Source organism: Stegostoma tigrinum, chromosome 18 (assembly GCF_030684315.1).
Source record: "Stegostoma tigrinum isolate sSteTig4 chromosome 18, sSteTig4.hap1, whole genome shotgun sequence".
Lineage (NCBI taxonomy): Eukaryota > Metazoa > Chordata > Chondrichthyes > Orectolobiformes > Stegostomatidae > Stegostoma > Stegostoma tigrinum.
This window is the reverse complement of record NC_081371.1, coordinates 2677094-2698616: the sequence shown is the minus strand read 5'-3', so window position 1 is coordinate 2698616 and position 21523 is coordinate 2677094. Positions and strand designations below refer to the sequence as shown.

The window sequence follows — 21523 nt, the reverse complement described above, 5'->3', positions numbered from 1 at the left end:
AAGCAAAGTGGAGAGGTGTAGAGAGGGAATTTCAGAGTTTGGGGCCCAGGCAACTATAGCACAGCCACTAATAATGTGACAAATATGAACCGGAGTGCACAACAGGCCAGAATTATAGGAATTCAGTTATCGGAGAAAGCTGTGGAATTGGAGAACTGTACAGAGATAAGAAGGCTCAAACCCTTGGAGGAACTGGAAAACGAGGTTGAGAATTTTAAGAGCAGTGTGTTTGAAGGACTGGAAACTACTGGGCCATCTCAGGACTGGGACTCGATGCGAGTTGAGACACGGGGTGGGATTTGCATAACTTCAAGTTTACAGATGGTAGAACATGGGCAATCAGTCAGGGATACGTTAAAATAATTATGACTAGTGCTAACAAAAGAATGAATGAAAGTTCTAGCAGCAGTTGAGTTGAGACAGAGATGTCAAGAGACAAAGGCAGGTGTAAAGAGACTGTTTTTAAGACAGAGGAATACGAAGTTGAAAGTTCTTCTCAGGTGCATTGAAAGGTGCATAATTTATATGTAAGAATTTTTTTAAAGAGCATGGATTTCAAAACGAGTACCATATGGGACAAACACAATGAAGGTTCAAGAAACTCAACAGATTTGGCAGCATCTGCGGAAAAAGAGAAAGAGCTGACATTTCAAGTCCAATGTGACTCCTTTATCCACCTCACCTGTACATCTTTGGACTGTGGGAGGAAGCCCACTCATACACAGGGAGAATATGCAAACTCCACACAGATAGTCACTCGAGTGTGGAATCAAGCCGGGTCCTGGGTGCTGTGCTAACCACTGAGTCACCACGCCACCCAGATTGGGAACAAACTGGGTAAATCTCAGACTGTTGCCAGGGAGACGATGGAGTTGATTTTCAGGGAGCAAAGTTTGAAGCGAGGACAGAGAACAATGGTTTCGGTCATCACAATACTTAACTGGAGGAAATTTCTACTCATCCTGTACTAGATGTCAGATAATGCACTGGATAATTTAGCAGCAAAAGAGGTGGTGCAGAGATAAAGCTGGGTGTTGTCTGTGTACATGTGAAAACTAACACTGGGTCTTCAGAAGAGTAATGACACCTGCAGGAATATGATTAAAAGAATAAGTGGCTATGTCACAGACTAGTTGAGCTCAAAGACAGTGTGAGGGAAGTTTTGAAGATAGAGAATGTGGGGAAATAAATAGCAACATTTTGAAAACATGTCCATATTACAGAGGAGGAGGTGCTGGACATCTTAAGTACATAAAGGTGGATAAATCCTCAGGACTTGACCAGATGTAACCTAGAACTCTGTGGGAAGCTAGGGCAGTGATTGCTGGGACATTTGTCTCATAAATTGCCACAAGTAAGGTACTGGAAGACTGAAAATTAATTAATATGGTGCTGCTATTTAAGAAAAGTGGTAAGGAGAAGTCAGGGAACTATAGACTGGTGAGCCTGACATTGGTGGTGGGCAGGTTGTTGGAGGGAATGCTGAGGGACAGAATTTACATGTATTTAGAAAGTCAATGACTGATTAAGGATTGTCAACATGGTTTTGTGTGGGGAAGATTGTGGCTCACGAACTTGATTGAGTTTTTTGAAGAAGTAACAAAGAGGATTGATGAAGGCAGAGCAGTGGACATGATCTATATGGACTTCAGTAAGGTGTTTTACAAGGTTCCTCATGGTAGACTGATTAGCATGGTTAGATCACAGGTAACACATGGAAAACTAGCCTTATGGATACAGAACTGGCTCAAATGTAGAAGACGGTGGTGGTGGAGGATTGCTTTTCAAACTGGAGGCCTGTGACCAGTGGTGTGCCACAAGGATTGGTGCTGACTGCGCTGCTTTTCGTCATTTATATAAATAATTTGGATGTGAACATAGGAGGTATGGTTAGTTAAGTTTGAGAATGACCTCAAAATTGGAGGTGTAGTGGACAGCGAAGAAGGTTACATCAGAGTATAATGGGATCCTGATCAGATGGGCTAATGAGTCAAAGGGTGGCAGATCAAGTTTAATTTAGATAAATGTGAGGTGTAGCATTTTGGAAAGAAATGTCAGGGCACGACTTATACACTTAATAGTAAGGTCTTGGGGAGTGCTACAGAACGGAGATCATAGGTTCTTGAAAGTGGAATAGACCGAATAGTGAAAAAGGCGTTAGGTACACTTGTCTTTATTGATTAGTGCACTGAGTATAGGAGTTGGGACATGATGTTGCAGTTGTACAAGACATTGACTAGGCCACCATTGAAATACTGCATTCAACTCTGTTCTCCGTACTATAGGTAGGATGTTGTGAAGCTTGAAAGGGTTCAGAAAAGATTTACAAGGATGTTGGCAGGGTTGGAGAATTTGAACTATAGGAAGAGGCTAAATATGCATGGGGCTATTTTCCCTGGAGCGTCGGAGGTTGAGGGGTGACCTTGTAGAGGTTTATAAAATGATGGGGTGTATGGATAGGCTGAATAGCCAAGGTCTTTTCTCCAGGGTGGGGAGTTCCAAAACTAGAAAGCATGAGTTTAAAATGAGAGGTGAAAGATTTAAGAGGGACCTAGGGGATTACTTTACGCTGAAGCTAGTACATGCATGCAGTAAGCTGCCAGAGGAATTGGCAGAGAATGGTATAATTACAACATTTAAAAGGCATCTGGATGGGTATATAAATAGGAAAGGTTTAGAGGGATATGGGCCAAATGTTGGCAAATGGGACTAGATTAGTTTAGGATATCTGTCAGCGTGGACGAGTTGGCCAAAGGGTCGGTTTCCATGCTGTACATCTCTATGTCCCCATGACTGTTTACAGTATGTGCACTGGCCTGCAGCAGAATCATTCATAGAACATCTTGATCTTGCCAGTCATCACCAACAAGTGACAAGGGGGAGGCAGTGCTTGCCTTGGGTAAAGGATGTATGCCTGTTACATCAGGTCCTTGGAAGGGGAGGGGTGCTGGGCCAGCTTGTTGAACTTTGCACTAAAATGATTTTAAAAAAAAGGTTGTGGTTTTTTTTATTTTGTTTTCCCAGATATATCTAATATCAGATCCATTTGATGACCAGTGTATCATTTTGCATCATTTAGTTATAAATTGTAAGTACCCACGATATAGGCATATGCTCCCTCTAACGAGATTGATTTATGATATAGTGGGACCAAATGATCTTGGCTGTCACAACACTATGTCAGTTTCTGGGTGTTAATCTACCAGTGTGTAATAGCTTTCACACTAAAGGCATGGCTGCACTAACAATAATTGTGAATGTTGAATATAATCTGTTTATATAGCAGGCTGAATCCCAAAGCTATGATCTGACGTTGAGTCATGATGCTTTGACCTATTGTCTGTTGCATTTCCCCCCATTGATTTTCTTTCCTTCTTTGGTTGGATCATCTTGAAGCTAAATTGAAAGCCGTTTGTTTTTACACAGCCACTGGACCCATTGAATGTGTAGGTCCTTGGCAACTGATACCAAAAAAAGGTGAAACCAGGCCCATTCAGGTGTGGGCTTAGATTAAAGTATCAATTGGGTTGGCTTCTCCTGGTACTGATATGTTTGTCCAAATCATTTCCATCCAAGTGTAGGGCACATTAAGCAAATTGCAGCCTGATTTTTCCCATCTGATCCATTTGCTTGAAGGCGAGCATGGTTTGAACCTCGTTTTGTTGGTTTTTCAGTCTAGTTTTTCTGGTGTTCATCAGCTCCAACTGAACTTTGTGTCATTTCAGGGAGAAGAAGCCCATTGGCTGGGACACAGACATGTCCTGGTTAACAGGAGAAGAACTACAGGTGGAGGTGCTAGAACATGTTCCACTGACCACGCATAACTTTGTGAGTATCTGGCAGTGTTGGACAAACAAGTTGTAGAAATGGCAAGAGGTGAGCCTTTAGGGGAGTATTCTGCTCGGACCTACCAGGCCTACCCCAATTGTCTGTGACATAGTGTCCTTCCGATACAAGATAGGCCAGTCTCCTGTAATGGTGCGAGGGCAATATTGCCAGTGCCACTGTGAGATCCTCTGGCTGACTGAACCTATCAGTTGTTAGCAGAAAAAGATAATCTCTTGTGCTGCTTGCATGCTGTAGGGATGAGTATGGGATTGACCCCTCTGTCACTAATCAGCCCGCAGAAGGAGATTGCGGGACCCCCATTTTGTGCCATTTATGTTCCACGGAAAATGTGACCTAATTAGAGATAAAGTGTCTACCACATCCTTGACAGCCAGAAATAGTGGAGGTACCATGTGAATGATCAATTCTTTGCTAGTGGGCCATTGTGTACAAGCAGCATACAAACTAATGGGTCCCTTTTTTTTAGAGGGAGCAAAGCTGTATCCTCCAGGTACTAGAGTACTCGCTGTTCTTCAGAGCTAAGCTGAACTTAGTCCTGGCCTTCCTCTTCACAGATTAAAGCGCTGTGCTCTTGTACTGGCTCCAGAAAACTAATTAAACCTCTGGCCAACGCTGAGCTGGATAATATTAATGCAGTGATGCTGCATAATTCGAGGATTTGTTTCCTAAATAGAAGAAACTGATAGACACTCCATTAGTCACAGGCTGACACCCAAAAATGGCCCATTTACTCCCACTCAGTTTTCTGTCTCAACTGTATTCCCCCAAATGCCATATGCTGCAATTTTGTTTGCTAACTTATTTTGTAAGACTTTACCAAAAAGCTTTCTGAAAATCTTAATGCACAACATTCATTGCTCCTTCTCATGCATTCTGGAAAAAACCCAACAGTATCGTTAAACATGTTTTCTCTTTCGTAAGCCCATTGACTCTTGACTTTCCTCAGAAAATCCATTCTTTTTCAAGTGTCCTTTTAATTCTTTCTTTTAGATTTTAGAATTGGAAACAGTCCAGCGAAGGTTTACCAGATTGATACCTGGAATGATAGAACCGTGTGTGGAGTATACTTGTATGGTATAGAATAATTGAGTAGAACTGCCCCTGACTGGTTTGTAAATTTTTAAATAAATAATTAAGCCATTCATTGACACATCTCATCCATCCCCAAATTAATGATACATCTTATTCTGCTGACTCTCATGGCCCCCACCCTATTATCACAATTGCCCATGCGAGGGTCTATGTAATAAGTGCTAGATTTTGAGTGTTCAGCCAATCCCATTGCCCACACTCAAAGCCCCAGTTTGGCTCAGTAGTTAGATTAGTGACCTTTGATCCCTGAGTAGTGTGTTTGTCTTTCCATCTCCCTATTTGCATGGTGCTGAGGCTGATTCTTTCCAGCTGCTCACGCTGAGGTGAGCTAATACCCTTTTAGACCCAACATAATTTCCTTTAGTGAGAAGGAGCAGAAAAAAACCAATGGGAATTTTTCCAGGGATAAGGGATTCACTTACGGTGTACAAATTGGAAAAACTAGGGCATTTTTATTCAGACAAGAAAGCATTGACTGGAAGTTAGATAATGGTTGTTCAAAATCATGAGTAGGAAGGGAGAAGCTGCTTCCATTGGCAGGAGAACATTGATGTTTCACAGGGCTTTAAGGGCTTGGCCCATGTTTGGACCCTTGCCACTCCTTGAATTTCAATGGATATTAGTGTTTAATTGCTGTAATCCTTTAACCTTGGGCTAATAAAAGTACTATCCACACTAGTTCCATTGATGCGTCAGCCACCCTGTTAATCACAGTGGCACCAGTACATCATGGGGAAACCTGCATTGAAGCCAGCAGCATAGTGTGAAATTCTAATAAGGACTTAAAAAGTAGGAGCATGAAAAGTCCATTCAACCCCTCGAGCATGCTGTATCATTCAGTAGGATCATGGCTGATCTGAAATTCCTCTTTCCTCTCCTTTCCCCATAACTCCCCTGCTGATCAGGAATCTGTCTATCTCAGCCTTGAATATACTCAAAGACTCTGCCCCCACAGCTGTCTGTGACAAGGAGTTCCAAAGGTTCTCAACCTTCTGAGAGAAGAAATTTCTCTTTATCTCTGCCATGAGGGGAAACATCCTCAGTATTTGCCCAGTGAAGCCTCTTAAGAATCCTATATGTTTCAATGAGATCAATTTTCATTCCTGTGAATGCCAGTTAGCACAGCCTCAACCTTTGCCTGTAAGACAATTCCTCAAAACCAGGGATCATCTTAGTGAGCCTTCTCTGAACTGCCTCCAATGAAGAAATATATATATTTAAATAAGAGGCCAAGACTGCTTGCAGTACTCCAGATGTGGCCTTACCAGCCCTTTGTTAAACATTATTCCACTTTCATAAATCTATATTGACTTTTGACTTTCCTTAGAAAATCCGTTCCTTTCTAAGTGTCCTTTTAATTTTTTTTAGATTCTGGTATGGAAATGAAGCAGGGAAGGTTTACCAGGCTGATACTTGGAATGGGTGGCTTGTCTTATGAAGAAAGGTTAGGTAGGCTAGGTGTACATCTGGAATTCAGAAAAGTGAGAAACAGTCTTGACTGGATAGATGCGATGAGGATGTCACCACTAATGAGAGAATTTTTGAATGTTTAAAAACCGGGATTTGCCCATTTTATAATAGATTCTAATAGATTTACCACAGAGTTGTGGAAAAACTTCTTCACTCAGAGAGTGATGGATATATGGAATGCTGTGCCCCAGAAGGCAGTGGAGGCCAACTCTCTGGATACCTTCAAGAAGGAGATGGATAGAGCTCTTAAAGATAGTGGAATCAAGGGTTACAGGGATAAGGCAGGAACAGGATATTGATTGTGGATGATCAGCCATGATCATAATGAATGGTGGTCCTGGCTCAAAGGGCCGAATGGCCTACTCCAGCACCTATTGTCTATTGTCTGTTAGGTGAATTTCTTTTCTCTGATGGTTGTGAGGATCTTTGGGGCTCTTCCTGAAAATAAGGTGGAAGCTGAGTATTCGAATATTTTTCAGGCAGAGGCAGATAGACTCTAGTTTGTTGTGAGACCACTGCTATTCATGTTATACATTTAATGATCTGGACAAAGGAACTGAAGGTATTGTTACTAAGTTAGCAGATTGCACAAGGATAAGTGGAGGAACAGGTAGTGTTGAGGAAGGAGGGAGGCTGCAGAGGACTTGGACAGGCTATGAGAGTGGGCAAAGAAGTGGCAGACGGAATTCTAAGTGGGGGAAAAGCTTCAGCAATCTGAAGCACAAAGCAACATAAAAGTTCTAGTTCAAGATTCTCTTAAGGTTAACATGCAGGTTTAGTTGCTGGTTAGGAAGGCAAATGCAGTGATAGCATTCGTTGCAAGAGGGCTAGAATACAAGAGCAGTGCTGTATTACTGAGACTGTATAATGCTCTGGTCAGACTGCATTTGCAATATAGTGAACGGTTTTGAGCCCTCTATCTAGGGATGAATGCACTGGCTTTGGAAGGGATCCAGAGGAGGTACACAAGAATGATCCTGGCATTAAAGGTTGTCACATGAGCTGTTAAGGACTCTAGATCTGTACTTTGGAGTTTAGAAAGATGATGGGAGGTCTCATTGAAATTTGCAGAATACTGAGAGGCCTGTATAGAGTGGGCATGAAGAAGATGTTTCCACTAGTAGGAGAGACTAAGACTCGAGATCACAGCCTCAGATTGAAGGGATGACCCTTTAGAACTGAGAAGAGGAGGAATGTCTTCAGCCAGAGGATGGTTAATCTGTAGAACCCATTGCTGCAGAGGGCTGTAGAGGCCAATTTATTGAGTGTAATTAAGACAGAGATAGATGGGTTCTTGACTAGTAAGGGGATTAAGGGAGAAGGCAAGGGAGTGGGGCTGGAGATTCATATCCGCCGTGATCAAATGGTGGAGTAGTCTTGATGGCCTGAATGCCCTTATTCTACTCCCACATCTGATAGTCTTATGGTTAAGCAAGAGCGTAGATACATGAATGCAGGTTTGAGGTTTTGACCACATCAGCCATGACCTTATTGAATAATGGAGCAGCACAGTGGTTGAAAGGTCTACTGCTACTTGTTTGTATTTCCGCGAAATCTAGTGTTAGACTAACAGGTCTGCAAATCTCCTAATCTGCAGGATTCATTTTGGAGTCTATAAAAAGTTATATCTCCTGTCTCTATAGCCATCCCTATCAAAACTCCGCAATATGGATAATCACATCCAGTGAATTTACTTACTTTTAGTCATATTAAATTCTCCAGTACATTTTTTTGTTTACTAATATTTGTATCTTGCAGTTCCTAATTTAATTCTCTGTTATTTCTTGAAGATTTTTAACATTTTCCTCTTCAATATATTCATTTTAGTGTTTCAACCTTTTCCTTATTACCCAGTATAAATTTTCCTGGCTCCACTTGTAATAAACCCACCATTATTTTCATTTGGTGTGCCTTTGGGAACATTTTCAGCCCACTTGTAGGATTTTCACTAGTTTACTTTCATTCTATTTTCCTTCTCTCAATCAATCTCTTTGCCTTCCTTCACAGAATTCTAAAATTCTCCCAGTCCTCAGGTTTGCCTTTTTTTTTGGCCACTCTTGAGTCTTTGAGTCTGCTGTACCATTCAATGAAATCATCGTTAAACTACTTATAGCTTTGACTCCACTTTCCTCCCTGCCTCACGTCACCCTTGACTCCCTGGTAGATCTAAAATCTGATAATGCTGCCTTGAATATACTCAATGGCCCAGCTCTCCACAGCCTCAGGAGACTTTCATAAATTTGCAATAAATTCTAAATGTTATGAACCAATCGAGGGAGAGAATTTACAGGACACTGGCTAGGCCACTTTTGGAATACTGCATTCAATTCTGGTCTCCCTGCTATAGGAAGGATGTTTTGAAACTTAAAAGAGTTCAGAAAAGATTTACAAGGATGTTCCCAGAGTTGGAAGGTTTGAGCTACAGGGAGAGGCTGAAGAGACTGGGGCTATTTTCCCTGGAGCACCGGAGGCCGAGAGTGAAGTTTATAAAAGAAGTTATATACTAATAGAAGTTTATAAAATCATAACGGGCTTGCATAGGGTGAACCTTTTCCCTGGGGTGGGGGAGTCCAAAGTGTAGGTTTAAGGTGAAAGGGGAAAGATTTAAAAGGGACCTGAGGGGCAACGTTTTCATGCAGAGGGTGGTGCGTGTATGAAATGAGCTGCCAGAGGAGCTGGTGAAGTTGGTACAATTACAACATTTACAAGACATCTGGATGGGTTTATGAATAGGAAGCTTTAGAGGGATAAGGGCCAAATGCTGGCAAATGGGACTAGATTAATTTAGGATATCTGGTCGGCATAGGTGAGTTGGACCAACTGGTCTGATTCCTTGCTCTACATCTCTATGACTCTGTGACTCAGTCTTAGATAGGAGTCCCTTTCTGTTGGAACTGTGACCCCTAGATCTGCATTTCCCACAAAGGGAAACTTCAACATTTACTTTGTAAAGCTGTCTCAGAAATGAATTGTTTCAGTAAGTTGACCTCTCATTCTCTAAACTCCAATGAATATAGGCCTAATCATCTCCACCTTTCCTCAGAAGATAGTCCTCTCAGTCTGGAGAACTTTCTCCCACAGTTACTTCCAATACAAGTATATCCCTCCTATTTAGAGCTCTTTTCCAGTCGTCAAAGTTCTATTTTCCCAGTACTGTGTGCAGTTGTAGCCAGATTTCTTTGCACTTATATGATGACCGTTGCAATAAAAGATGTCCTTTCATTCACGTTCCTAATTACTTGCAGTGCCTACATGTTAACATTTTATGTTTCATGTATGGGCACTCTGATCTCTGTACCACAGCATCCTACAGCCATTGTGGCTTTAATTAATGTGCTTTTATTTCTATTTCTCTCAACCTGTCAATTTCCGACTTTGTACTTTTTCTGCTGAAGGGTCTGGGCCCGAAACGTCAACTTTCCTGCTCCTCTGATGCTGCCTGACCTGCTATGTTCATTCAACGCTACACCGTGTTACCTCGGATTCTCCAGGATCTGCAGTTCCTACAATCTCTGAACTATTATACTCTATCTGCCATACTTTCAATGTCCCAATCCAGACTTCTCGTGTTCTCTTCACAACTTCTTCTCTATTTATGTTTGCGTTACCAGCAAATTTGGCCAGAATGCACTAGGTCCCTTCATCCAAGTCATTAAAAAAATTGTAAATAGTTGAAGCCCCAGCACTGATCTCTGTGGCAGTCCATTGGTTAGAGTTTTCCAACCTTAAAATGATCCATGTATCTTCTCTGTTTCCTATTAGTTAATCAATATTCTACCCAGGCTGATAAATGATCCCCAGTATCATAAAGTCTTAACCTTGTATAATAACACTTCTATGAGGTACCTTATCAAATGGTTTTCGTGCAACCAGAGGTGTACTTGGTTCTTTGTTATCCATCCTGCTTGTTACATCCTCAGAGGACTCTAATAAATTTGTTAGGTGATTTGTACAAAAAATTATACAGTGATTTTCTAAATGTCTTACTTCCTGTCTAATGGATTTCTGCATTTACCCTGTGACAGATGTTAGGCTAACTGGCCCATAGTTTCCTGCTCTCCATCTCCCTCCTTTCTTGAATAAAAGTATAATATTTGGTGATTTGCTGTAATTACTTCAAATTGCTCCCACTGGTCTTGGCGTAACCTCTGACACCACTCCTGAGTACTACATCCAGCTCAAATTGTTTTGTTTAACAACTTAAGAAGGAAGGAAATAATCATGAAGTTTTGCTGATCTACATGGTCTCCAAAATGCTCCCAAATTAAAAGGCTCAGGTTCAAAAACGCTCATGGACTCATACTTCCTTGTCTCCATGACCATCCTTAGAACTCTGTGAGAATTCAGTACTCTTCCAACTTTGATCTCTTGCTGATCTCCAATCGTAATCCCTCTGATATTGTCGGCTGGTCCTAGAATTCCCTCCTTAAATCCCTTTCCCTCTCCCTTGTCTTTGAGATGGTCCTTTGAAGCCCTCTGACTGGTCAGTTTGTGGCCTGACTGCAAGGCTCCTTGTTTGATTCTGCGTCAATATATGGCAGGTAACATTCTTGTGGATGCACCTCATCCAATACTGAGGCACTGCAGAGACAAAAAAGTCTGGAGTCAAAGCACTCCATCAGAATCCAATTCAGATAGAATGGGAATGTATGTACAATTGATAATGAAATTTCTAAAGGATCATGTAATCACAAGCTAAATGCGGACACTGCCTATGAGGTAAACCATAATTAATGCTCAAGTACTCCATTAAGGCTAACATCAGGTATTATTTGACTGAGTCTGGCATTGAGGAGCCTGAACAAAAGTCAGGTCAGTGGGAATCTGGGAGAAAAAATTCCTGTGGTTGGAATCATATCCGCCACGTGGGAAGATGGTTATGATTGTTGGACATCAGTCAGCTCAGCCCCAGGGCATCTGTGCAGGAGTTCCTCAGGATATTGTCCTAGGCCCAACCATCTTCAGCTACTTCATCAATGAACTTCCCTCCATCATAACGTCAGGAGTGGGAATGTTTGCTGATGGTTACAGTGTTCAGTTCTGCTTGTAACTCCTCACATGCTGAAACAGCCCGTGTTTATATGCAGCAAGTTGTGGTCTGTGTTCAGGCTTGGACTGATAAGTGGCAAGTAACTTTCATGTCGCACAAGTGCCAGGTGACCATTTCCAACAAGTGAGAGTTTCACTTTTGTACCTTGACATTAAGTGACATTGCCATTGCTAAATGCTTCACGATCAACATCCTTGGTGTTATCATTGAATGGAAACTGAACTGAACCAGCTTGTAAATACTTAGCTACAAATGTAGGTCAGACTCCGCGAATTCTGGGGAAATAATTCACCTCCTGAAAGCCCTGAGCTTGTCCAGTTCAAATGCCCTTGTTAAAATAAAATGCCTGAGTAAGCAGGGAAGGACAGGTTCAGACAGCCTGTGTGTCACCCTTAGACATGTCTCTGTGTGCTTTCTGTCCTGGCAGATGAATTGGTACCTCGTTAAATGAGACATCAGTTCAGTTATCTGATGCTTTCAGTATAAAACTGATCTTGACACTGGCCCTGGTGATGGCTCGGTTAACCTAAGCATAAATTGTTGCTTTTCCTTTCAGGTCCGAAAGACGTTTTTCACTCTGGCGTTCTGTGATTTTTGTCGAAAGCTTCTGTTCCAGGGTTTTCGTTGTCAGACGTGTGGATACAAGTTCCACCAACGTTGTAGCACTGAGGTTCCTCTCATGTGTGTCAACATTGACCAGCTAGAGTAAGTACATTCATACTGCAAAGAAGGCATTCGGCATCATTGGTTGGTGAAGGAATGTCTTCAAATGATATTGAGTGAGACCTTTATGCTTTAGAGTTGACGTTGGATAATCCCTTCTGATTGTGGGGTTCAAGTGTAGGTTATAGGGAGCAATCAATACTTTTTGTCTGATCAGTTTCAGAGATCGAGAGCATAGCTTGATAGTTCTGGTCCTTAACTAATATGTACATGATTGAGGTGAATGTATTGTATGAAAGTTTGCTGAAAATATCAAGATATGTGGAAAAACAAGCCTTAAGAATGCAAAAAAACTGAAATTGGATACACATAGCTTACATAATTGGGAAAAAAAACATAAATCAGAATATCTTCTAAATGGCAAGAGACTGGAAATAGTGCTTTTTGGAATGATCTGCATGTACTTGTGAATGAATCATAAAGTTAACTGGCAACATAGCAAAATAGTTGATGTATTAGCATTTATTACAAAGGGATTGGAGTATAAGAGTAAGCTTGAGGAGACTGGGTCTATAATTCTGGGGTTTTGAAGAATGTCAGGTGATTAATTAAATAAAATGAAATAAGATTCGTAAGGATGAGAATAATGTAGTACATACCAGGAGTATGGTCCCCTGGCCAGGGGAATCGAGAACTGAGGGTCACAATCTCGATGAGGGATTGGGCCTTTAGGACAGAGATGAGGGGAGGTTCCTTCATTCAAAGAGTTTTGAACTTCAGAAATTCTCAAGGAATTGAGGGAAATGGGTATTGGTGTGGTGAAAGTCAGCCATGATCTTAATGAATGACAGCAGGCTTGGGGACGTACAGTTTAGGCAGAAGTGGGCAAATAGCGTACCCAGCTCCTTTTCCTGATATACCTGAATTCAGATTGCCTCGTCCGGGCACGTTGTGAACTTGCTTTCGATAAATTTGATCTTTTGTGATTGGTATCAAAGAAGGACCGCGAGAAAAATTGTTATAGGAATGGGAAATATTCACTCATATGTTTCAGTGAAGGGAACTGCCAGTCCATCTAGTCTGTCACTGATGATAATGTTGAGGCCTGCAACCCTCATTCCCATTGTAAGGCAATGAGCGGGGTGAACATTGCAACTCTGTCAGTGTAGCATAGAAGAAAGAATGAAATCTCCTGAACAAATGTGACCTGAGATGTACGTTTTTAAAATTCCAGTGTCAAGGACAAATGTCCTATGCATAATCTTTTAAGATTGTGCTTTTTTCCTCCATTTATTGTTTGTCAGCGGTCTTAATTAATAGGGTTGTTTATTCTATAAAAGTTGCTGCTTAAATGCAAATTGTTATTGGAACTACATGATGGGACAAGCCATTGAAGGTAGTATGTAATTCATGCAAAATGCATTTGTTACAGAATCCTTACAGTGTGGAAACAGGCCCTTTGGTCCAACAGGTCCACACCAACCCTCAGAGAATCCCCACTCAGACCCATCCATCCCCCTAATTTACACATTCCCTGAACACTTTGGGCAATTTAACATGACCAATCCACCTAACCTGCACATCTTTGGACTGTGGGAGGAAACCCAAGCAGACACAGGGAGAATGTGCAAACTCCACACAGACAGTCGCCCAAGGCTGGAATCGAACCTGGGTCCCTGGCACGGTGAGGCAGCAGTGCTAACCACTGAGCCACCGTAAGCTCATGTTTATCTGATGGCAAATTGTGTTGTTCCCGCCTCGAATTGCTGAGCTGAAAATGATCATTGCTGATCACCCCAGAGATGGTGAATCTGTACTTGTTTTTCTAGCGAGTTTTGAGAAGATTTGTAGCTCAGGTTGAGTTTTTTTCCATAGTCCAAATGAGTGTGGATTTTAATAACAGCAGAGTAATAATAATTTTAAGACCTCACATCCATTACACGTTGCTGAAGTCTAGAAGGAATGTCCTTGTTGTGCCACACTGCGAGGTTCAGCTGTGACTCATTGGACGTTACACTCAGCAGGTTGCAGGTTAAAACCCTACTCTAGTGATCTGAGCTCATAATCTTAGCAGATGCAAAAGGTTGTTTGCTGCTGTTTGAAGGAGGGTGATAGAGCTCATACTTCGTTCCTTAAAATGGATCAACTGGTCTTTCAACTCACTGCTGTTTGTAAGAGCTTGCTTTGTGCAGTTTGGCTGCTGTGTGCCCTCAAACTTCAACAGTAACCAAACTCGAAAAGTGCTTCACTAGTTCTTTGCGATGTCCTGAGTGACTGAATGAGTACAAATTTTGCATTTTGTTTCTTTTTAGCCACTTGTGGAATAGTGTGTACTGATTTTGTTAATCTGACCAAAATAAATTGCTGCAATAATCTTTTCTTCTCAACCCCACACTCCTCCCCAATTCCTCCTGCCTGTTTTTGTTGTCCGTTTTCTTCCAGTCTGCTCATTCTTTCCCGAATCTATGAAAACCATCCTATTACGCAAGACGATGTATCGTCCGGAACAACAACACCGGGTTTGGGGATGTATCCTTCAGTTCCACCGTCAGATTCCACAGGGTAGGTCCATCTCTCTCTCGCTCTCTCTCTCTCTCGCTCTCTCTCTCTCTCGCTCGCTCTCACTCTCTCGCTCTCTCTTTCTCCCCTCCCCCCATCCCTCTCCACCCCCGCCTCCCTCTCTCTCTCTCTCTCTCTCTCTCTTTGTAGTTGCCCTGTGTTCAGTTTCTCGACTGGTTATAGATCTTCAGTTTACTCAGTTGGTCTTTTGGTCTTGGTCCCATTCCATCAGTTGTGAGCATGAGCAATTCATTGGGACATTGGTCATTGACGCTTGGTTACCATTTGCTCTGTTTGACCTTGTATAACAGTGGCTACGACTGAGGATGTTGTGTCTCCCATGACCACTCCTGACTCTAGTCTCTAGTTCTCCTCTTGTGGAGACATGTTCCATTCCCACCCTGGCCACTGCTGAAATTTGAATTCAGTAAACAAATCTGGAATTCAAAGTTGGCCTAATGGCGACTGTGTAACCATTGTCAATTGTTGGAAAATCCTATCTGGTTCACGCGTGTCCTTCAGGGAAGGAAATCTGACCTTTCCTGGTCTGGCCCACATGTGACTCCAGACCCACAGCAATGGGGTTGACTGCCCTCTGGGCAATTGGGGATGGGCAATAAATGCTGACCAAGCCAGCGACACTCCCATCTGTGAAGAAATAATGAAAGGTACTGAAAACAAAAAGTGCTGGAGATCATAGCGGGTTAGTCACCATGCATGGAGAAAAAGCAAGCTTCTATTTCGTATCTAGATGACTGTTCCTCAGAGGGGGATGAAGAGTGAGGGGAGGATGGACAAGAATGAACACGAGATTAGTTAGTGGAGGCTGGAGACAGCAAAAATTTGTATGAGTGACAGTGAGGCATGTACATCGAACAGGAAAGGAAACAGGAGGATACGGAAAAGGAAGAAAAAATTCTGAAGGTCGAGAACTGAGGCAGAAGCAGGAGTGGGGAGAGCAGAGAGAATCTGAATTTGAGGGAAGAGTCAGACAGGTGTTAAGCTAGATGTCATCCAAGGAATGCACATCAGTCTGGAGTGGTATTTTCCATTTAGTCATAATTATGTTCGACTCATAAATTATTTAATTCACCACAGCCCTTGAATATTTGGCCCAATGATCAGCACGTTAGAGTATCACCTTATTGAGCTGAAGCCCATGATTGCAGTTTGCTGGGAATCGATATGAGCCCTACTGATTTTCTGGATCTGTATCTGTGTTTTAGGCTTGGCTGTATGGCACAATTTCACAACTTGTAGAATTTTGACGCAAACCTATTGAGACCTGTGAGAAGGATAGTGTTAGACTTCAAGTGGACACTTCTAGGACAGTGGAATTGGTGCAATGTTGTGAAGTGTTAAGAGATTCTTTTTGATATAAGAACAAAGAGAGGCTGTGTAAACACACCAGTGATTATATGCATGCACAAGTCTATGAAGGTAGCACAACACATTAACAATGTGGCTGAATAGGCATATGGGATCCTGGACTTTACAAATTAAGGTATGAAACATGAAAGTAAAGGGGTTAGGTTTAACTTTGGAGTATTCTTTATAATTTGGGACAGTGCACTTTATGATGAAAATGAAGGATTTAGAGAGGCCGCAGAAAAGAATACTGAGAGCGATAGATTTCACTTACATGCTAGATTAAGGCAGTTGGATTGTTCTCCATTGGAGATGAGAGGCTGGAGAGAAGACTTGATAAAGATGGCTAGGCATTAGCTAGAAACTGTTTCATTGATCAGGAGCAAGAAGAATTAGAAGCAGTGAAAAAGAAGCAGTGAAAAGCTTTTTCTTTGCATTGAGTAGTTAGGCTCTTAGGGCCTGAGGATGTGGTGGAGACTGTTTTAATCTTTAGTTTCCAAAGAGTGAAAACTTGAATGGAAGAAAAGTTCAGGTCAGTGAGGAGACCGGAGGGAAGTGGGACGAGCTGAATTGTCCTCACAGAGAGCTAGCACCAATCCTCTGGGCCGAGAGGTCTCCTTATGTGCTAGAACCTATTTGTAATTCTGTCAATTGTGCATTAGGCTGTCATAGGAAGTAGATATATGACCCGCTGTACCAATACACAGGCGCATTCACGCACACGTATTCTGAAAGACCTAGACTTAGAACCAAGAGTATGATTTCCTGGCCAAGCGCTTTCTCAGGGTTGAAGGAAATGTCAGGATGATCATGAAATCAATCACAGCATTGCTGTATTCCATGGGTTGAGGATTATTTTCTGGTCTCAAAGCCGAAACCTGTCTCCTCAGCCCCAGCTTTATGAAGGAAAACTCAGCCAGAGCTCAGTCCTGACCACCTTCCCCCAGTCAATGACCTGGAGGTACTCACTGTTCACAATGACAGCTCAGTAAGATATCATATTCCCCAGGAACCGTGTAACAGCCTGAACCAGAATTGTAAGGCAGAAGGCATGGAGAAAAATGAAAATTCTCACATCTGCTGACCGGTGTTTGTATTTGCAGGTCCCTAATTCACTCCACTGCCTCTCCGACAAAATCGATTCCAATCCCACAGCCTTTCAGACCCAGTGAGGAAGAGCAACGCAATCAGTTTGGGCAACGTGACCGTTCATCCTCCGCACCAAACGTACATCTCAACACAATTGAGCAGGTCAATATTGATGTAAGTATCCTCACTTACCCTTCAGAAGAGATGGTGATGTGGCGGTAATGTCTCTGGACCCAAGTTACCACACCGAGGTTCCCGACTCCACATCACACCATGGCAGCTAGAGGAATTTAAATGTAGTTGAAAGTTCGTCTCAGCAATGGCAAGAAACCAGAAACAATTGTCATTAATACCATCTGATTCACTAATGTCCTTTAGGGACAGAAAACTGCCATCCTTCGGTCTAAACTGACTCCAGACCCAGACAAGGGTCATAATCAAGGCTCTGAAATGGCTGTGAAAACCAGTCCGTTCAAGGGTATTAGGGACGGATGACAAATTGCTGACTTTGCCAGAAATGTCCATAGCCCATGAACGGTGGTCCAACACTAAATATGGCTTTTTAAAGATAGAGGGGCAGTAATCTCAGGCCAGTCACTTCATGGTGTTCTGGTGACACGCTGTAACTGTGGCTCAGATGCAGCAGTAACAAGTCTGATTCTGAGGTTCTGAACTCGAGATCCTTAACTCCTATAATCTAAGCTTACACTCCAGAGCAGTGCACTGTAGAGGGTTCTGCCTTTCAGCTGAGACACTAAGCTGACCTCTCAGGCAGAGGAAGATCCCACTGCTACGATTTGAATGGATGACGTGGTAGTTTATCTCACTGCTGTTAATGTGTCCTATCAATGTGCAAGTTGACTATAATCTTGCCCTATAACCGGGACTGCTTTTCAAAATTAACTTTCCTTACCTGTTAAACATTTTGGAAAGCATTGTATGAATGAAAGCTCACTCTTCTGAACAGATGAATGCTAAACAGTAGGTGAGGAAGTTATAGTAGAGTAGGTACAGTAGTAGCTTGTGGAGCTCTTTCACTTGTAGTCCCCACACAGTGTGCACTCCTTCTGAAACGTGTTATGAATACATACCGGAAATCTTCTCCAAGGCCTTTTATCTTGAGGCTTCGGGTAAACCTTTATCTTGAGGCTTCGGGTAAACCTTACTCTTGCAACACTTAGTAACCCAACATAATCCGTGAATCCTCAAAAATGTTAGTGCCTGGACTGAGACGTCTCCCCTTTTCTCGTCTCCTAGGGTCTGATCCGTGATCAAGGTCTACCACGCAGTGACGGAGGTAAGAATGTGACGTCTTGGTTCCCTTAGAGTTTCTTGGGTGGAGATTTTAAGAAAACATGATAAGATGTTGCTCAGTTGCATTCCTTTTGAAATTAGGAGTGTGTATACATTTTTGCTCCCTGAGGTAAAGTGATAATGCAACATTGACCAGGCTGCAGAAAATTAAATGTAGAATAAGGGCTTTTTCCTAATAATGTTTGCCAGGTGATTTCTCAACTGTGTCGGTATGACTTCTTCTCCATCCTGCACTAGGCCTTCTGTGTGCTCCAGAGTGGCATGGCTAATTTGGCACTGGGTCCTCATGATGGCATGTTGTGTGTGGTTAATACCCACCAGAGAGTGCCAGTGGGACCTTCTCAAATGTTTCACAACCATTTGGCAGTGGCGACCTCCGACAGTTTTATTTCGTTGTCCCATTGAATGCTCATCACTGTGGTTCCTTATTAACAGAGTAGAACACATTGTTCAAGTGCCAGAATTGAAATTGGTCAGGCAATGGAAACCCTTTCAGTCTATAATTTATTGGAAGAGGCGGTACTAATGTAGATACAAAGCAGCAAGGCCTTCAATAAGCCATTGCCTAACTCGTTATAGTGTCCTTTCACCTCCCTACAATAAAATTCAACAAATTAACATCTTTCTTTCTGTCTTTTATCTTTTTTTCAAATGTTGGTGATTTTATCCCACTGCTTCCCTCTGTCCTTCCACCAGAAGAAGGCACTGACTCCTTGCTAGAAAGCAACTTGACCTCAGCCTTCATCCCAAATGTTGCTCTTACGTGAGTCTCATTATGACTTTGTTTGAGTCTGCTCTGGGTTCGTGGACCATTTGGCCATGGAGGCCATCAGGCCTGAACCCAAACTTGCCTTGTTCATTTTTTTTTAGGAATCTCACCAGGAATGTTTAGCTTATGATGAGAAGTGGGAATCTTGCAAAGAAGAGGATTACCCTTCCCTAACACGGGGGACTAAGGCCATTTGCAATGCCCATCTGGCGTGCAATGATCTTACTCAGCAAGAACGCAAGAGCTACTCTCCTGATAAACTGTCAGGGTTCACTTAGATCTATGTAAAGCCTTGACTTCTGGCTTGAATTGCTGCCTTTGTGAAAAAACCTGTGGTGCTGTTTTGTGGTAGGGAGATGAGCAGCAAACCTGAGCATTTTCCTGGTTGAAGCGACACCCACTAGGTCCCAGTAGTTTGGGGAATGCATAAGTGACCTTACAGTCAGTGGTGTAGTGTGTACAAGTGAGGAGCCGACGCTGCTGCTAACTTATTTTGAACATAGACTGTGCTCTGATTTCCACCCTTATTTCTTTCAAGGCTGGGTGCTTTGAATTCCTGTTTCCCCCCCCCCCAACCACACCTACACCTTCACCCCACAGTTATTCAAGTCCAAATTCTGTCCCAGCACCAGTTTGGAAAGAAACAATTTATAATGTTGTCACAGGAGTTGAGCAGGAGAGTCTCAACCTTGCCCATGACTCCACTGAAATTTTGGGAACTTATTTTCAGAGCCTGAGTATCTGCTGATGAAGGAAAGGATTTGAGAGATGAACTTTGATGGACAGCTGGTTACTTCTTCATTTTTCACTCAATTCTGCCCACAGAACTAAAACCAGATGTTTTCTTTGTTATCTGGGGAAGGTGGGATGCCAGTGATTTGACCTTTTCCCATGTTAGTTTCCTGGTCAGTTCAGCTCAGGCAGACGATAGACTGGTTTCCTTTGGTCAGTATTGGTTGCCTTTACTAGCTTAGACGCGGAAGAATATTGCTTTGGCACTTGTAACAACAACAATATGTGATGCTCGCGGGACCCGTGCTATTTCAATCCCGGGTGGGGACCAAAAGACACACTAAGTTGGTTCAAAGCAGTGGTTAAATTGTCGTGCTTTGATTTCTTGCTGAACTCCTGGGGGTTAGCATAATCTCAAAGAGCAAGAACCTTGCCTCTTTTATTCTTTAAGCAAAATATAGGTCAGAACTTAAAACGCTGAATTAATTCTCATTTAAGTGCATGAATCCTTTATTGCAGTCCACTAAAATAATGTGTGATCTTCTCAAATTGATGCAGCTCCTTCCTATCAGGTAGTTATAGCACTGTTTCTGAAGAGGCAGTGGAATCTGCCCACATATATGTTTCCAAGGCAATTAATGAATGAGAATCCTGGCGATCAGGAATGCTATGGGAAAGTGTGTGTAGATGTAAGAATTTTGGTCTCTGCTGTGAGTGGGAAGTGTTGTTGGACATGCACTGTACGAAACATGGGAAGATCCCCCAGCAGAAATCCTAAGTGAGGTTTCTTTTGCCCTTTTGAATATTTTTTCTCTATCCAATAAAGAAGAACCCCACTGGTGGGGAGTTTCAGATCCTGCTCCTTTACTCCTTTTCTTTTCTCTTCCCGCAGCCCCCTTGACGCAGCCGATCAGGTGCCTAAGGAAGTACCGCTCCCGGACTCCCAGCCCTTTGTTGCAATCTTACCCCAATGACCTTGTCTTTGATTTTGAGCCTGGTCCTGTATTCAGAGGTACTCGGGCACCTCTCCTCGCTTAACCACTTGTGCACGCTCCCTCACGAACATTTACATTGCACCGCACCAATTCTCTCACCACTGCTTCTCCACCGGAGATCCATGCCCACTCCATAGACCCATCGTGTACAGGAGTTGTGGAGCAGGTAGCTCAATCAGAAGCAGTATTGAGTCAAGGCTTGGGTCAGAGAAGGTTCATCCAGTTGTAAAGATGATTCAGCAGCTCCAGCAAGTACATGAGCAAACCCAGTTCCATCCATCTCTGGCGTGTTAGAGTGCTTCGCTTGCTACCAATCAGTCAATCAATCAGTCTAAACAAGCAAGAAAATCGAGCAGAGCATTGTCAGCTATCAGGCTGCAAAAAATGGGGGCAAATAGAATTTGGCCAACAGCAGTAGAATACAGGACAAAATTTAAAATGATACGTGTCCTAAGACTAACGAAGTGAGGACATTTTAGTTGTCGATACAGTGTAGAGCTGGAGGAACAGGAAAGTCGATGTTTTGGGTTTACACCCTTCATCAGGAGTGATGATGCTCTCTGACTTGCTGTG

General features: G+C 42.6%; 1 protein-coding gene across 2 annotated transcripts in view; it reads left to right on the top strand.

The window, feature by feature from the left end:
* braf (B-Raf proto-oncogene, serine/threonine kinase) overlaps window positions 1–21523 on the top strand; it is a 103661-nt gene that overhangs the window by 53357 nt on the left and 28781 nt on the right. The window contains exons 5-10 of one of the 2 annotated variants that reach the window (XM_048549171.2): window positions 3726–3828; window positions 12018–12166; window positions 14567–14686; window positions 17155–17314; window positions 18398–18437; window positions 20848–20967. In XM_048549171.2, coding sequence (XP_048405128.1) covers window positions 3726–3828; window positions 12018–12166; window positions 14567–14686; window positions 17155–17314; window positions 18398–18437; window positions 20848–20967 — 692 coding nt within the window. The remainder of the gene's footprint in view (window positions 1–3725; window positions 3829–12017; window positions 12167–14566; window positions 14687–17154; window positions 17315–18397; window positions 18438–20847; window positions 20968–21523) is intronic. The other variant, XM_048549172.2, reaches the window with a different exon arrangement.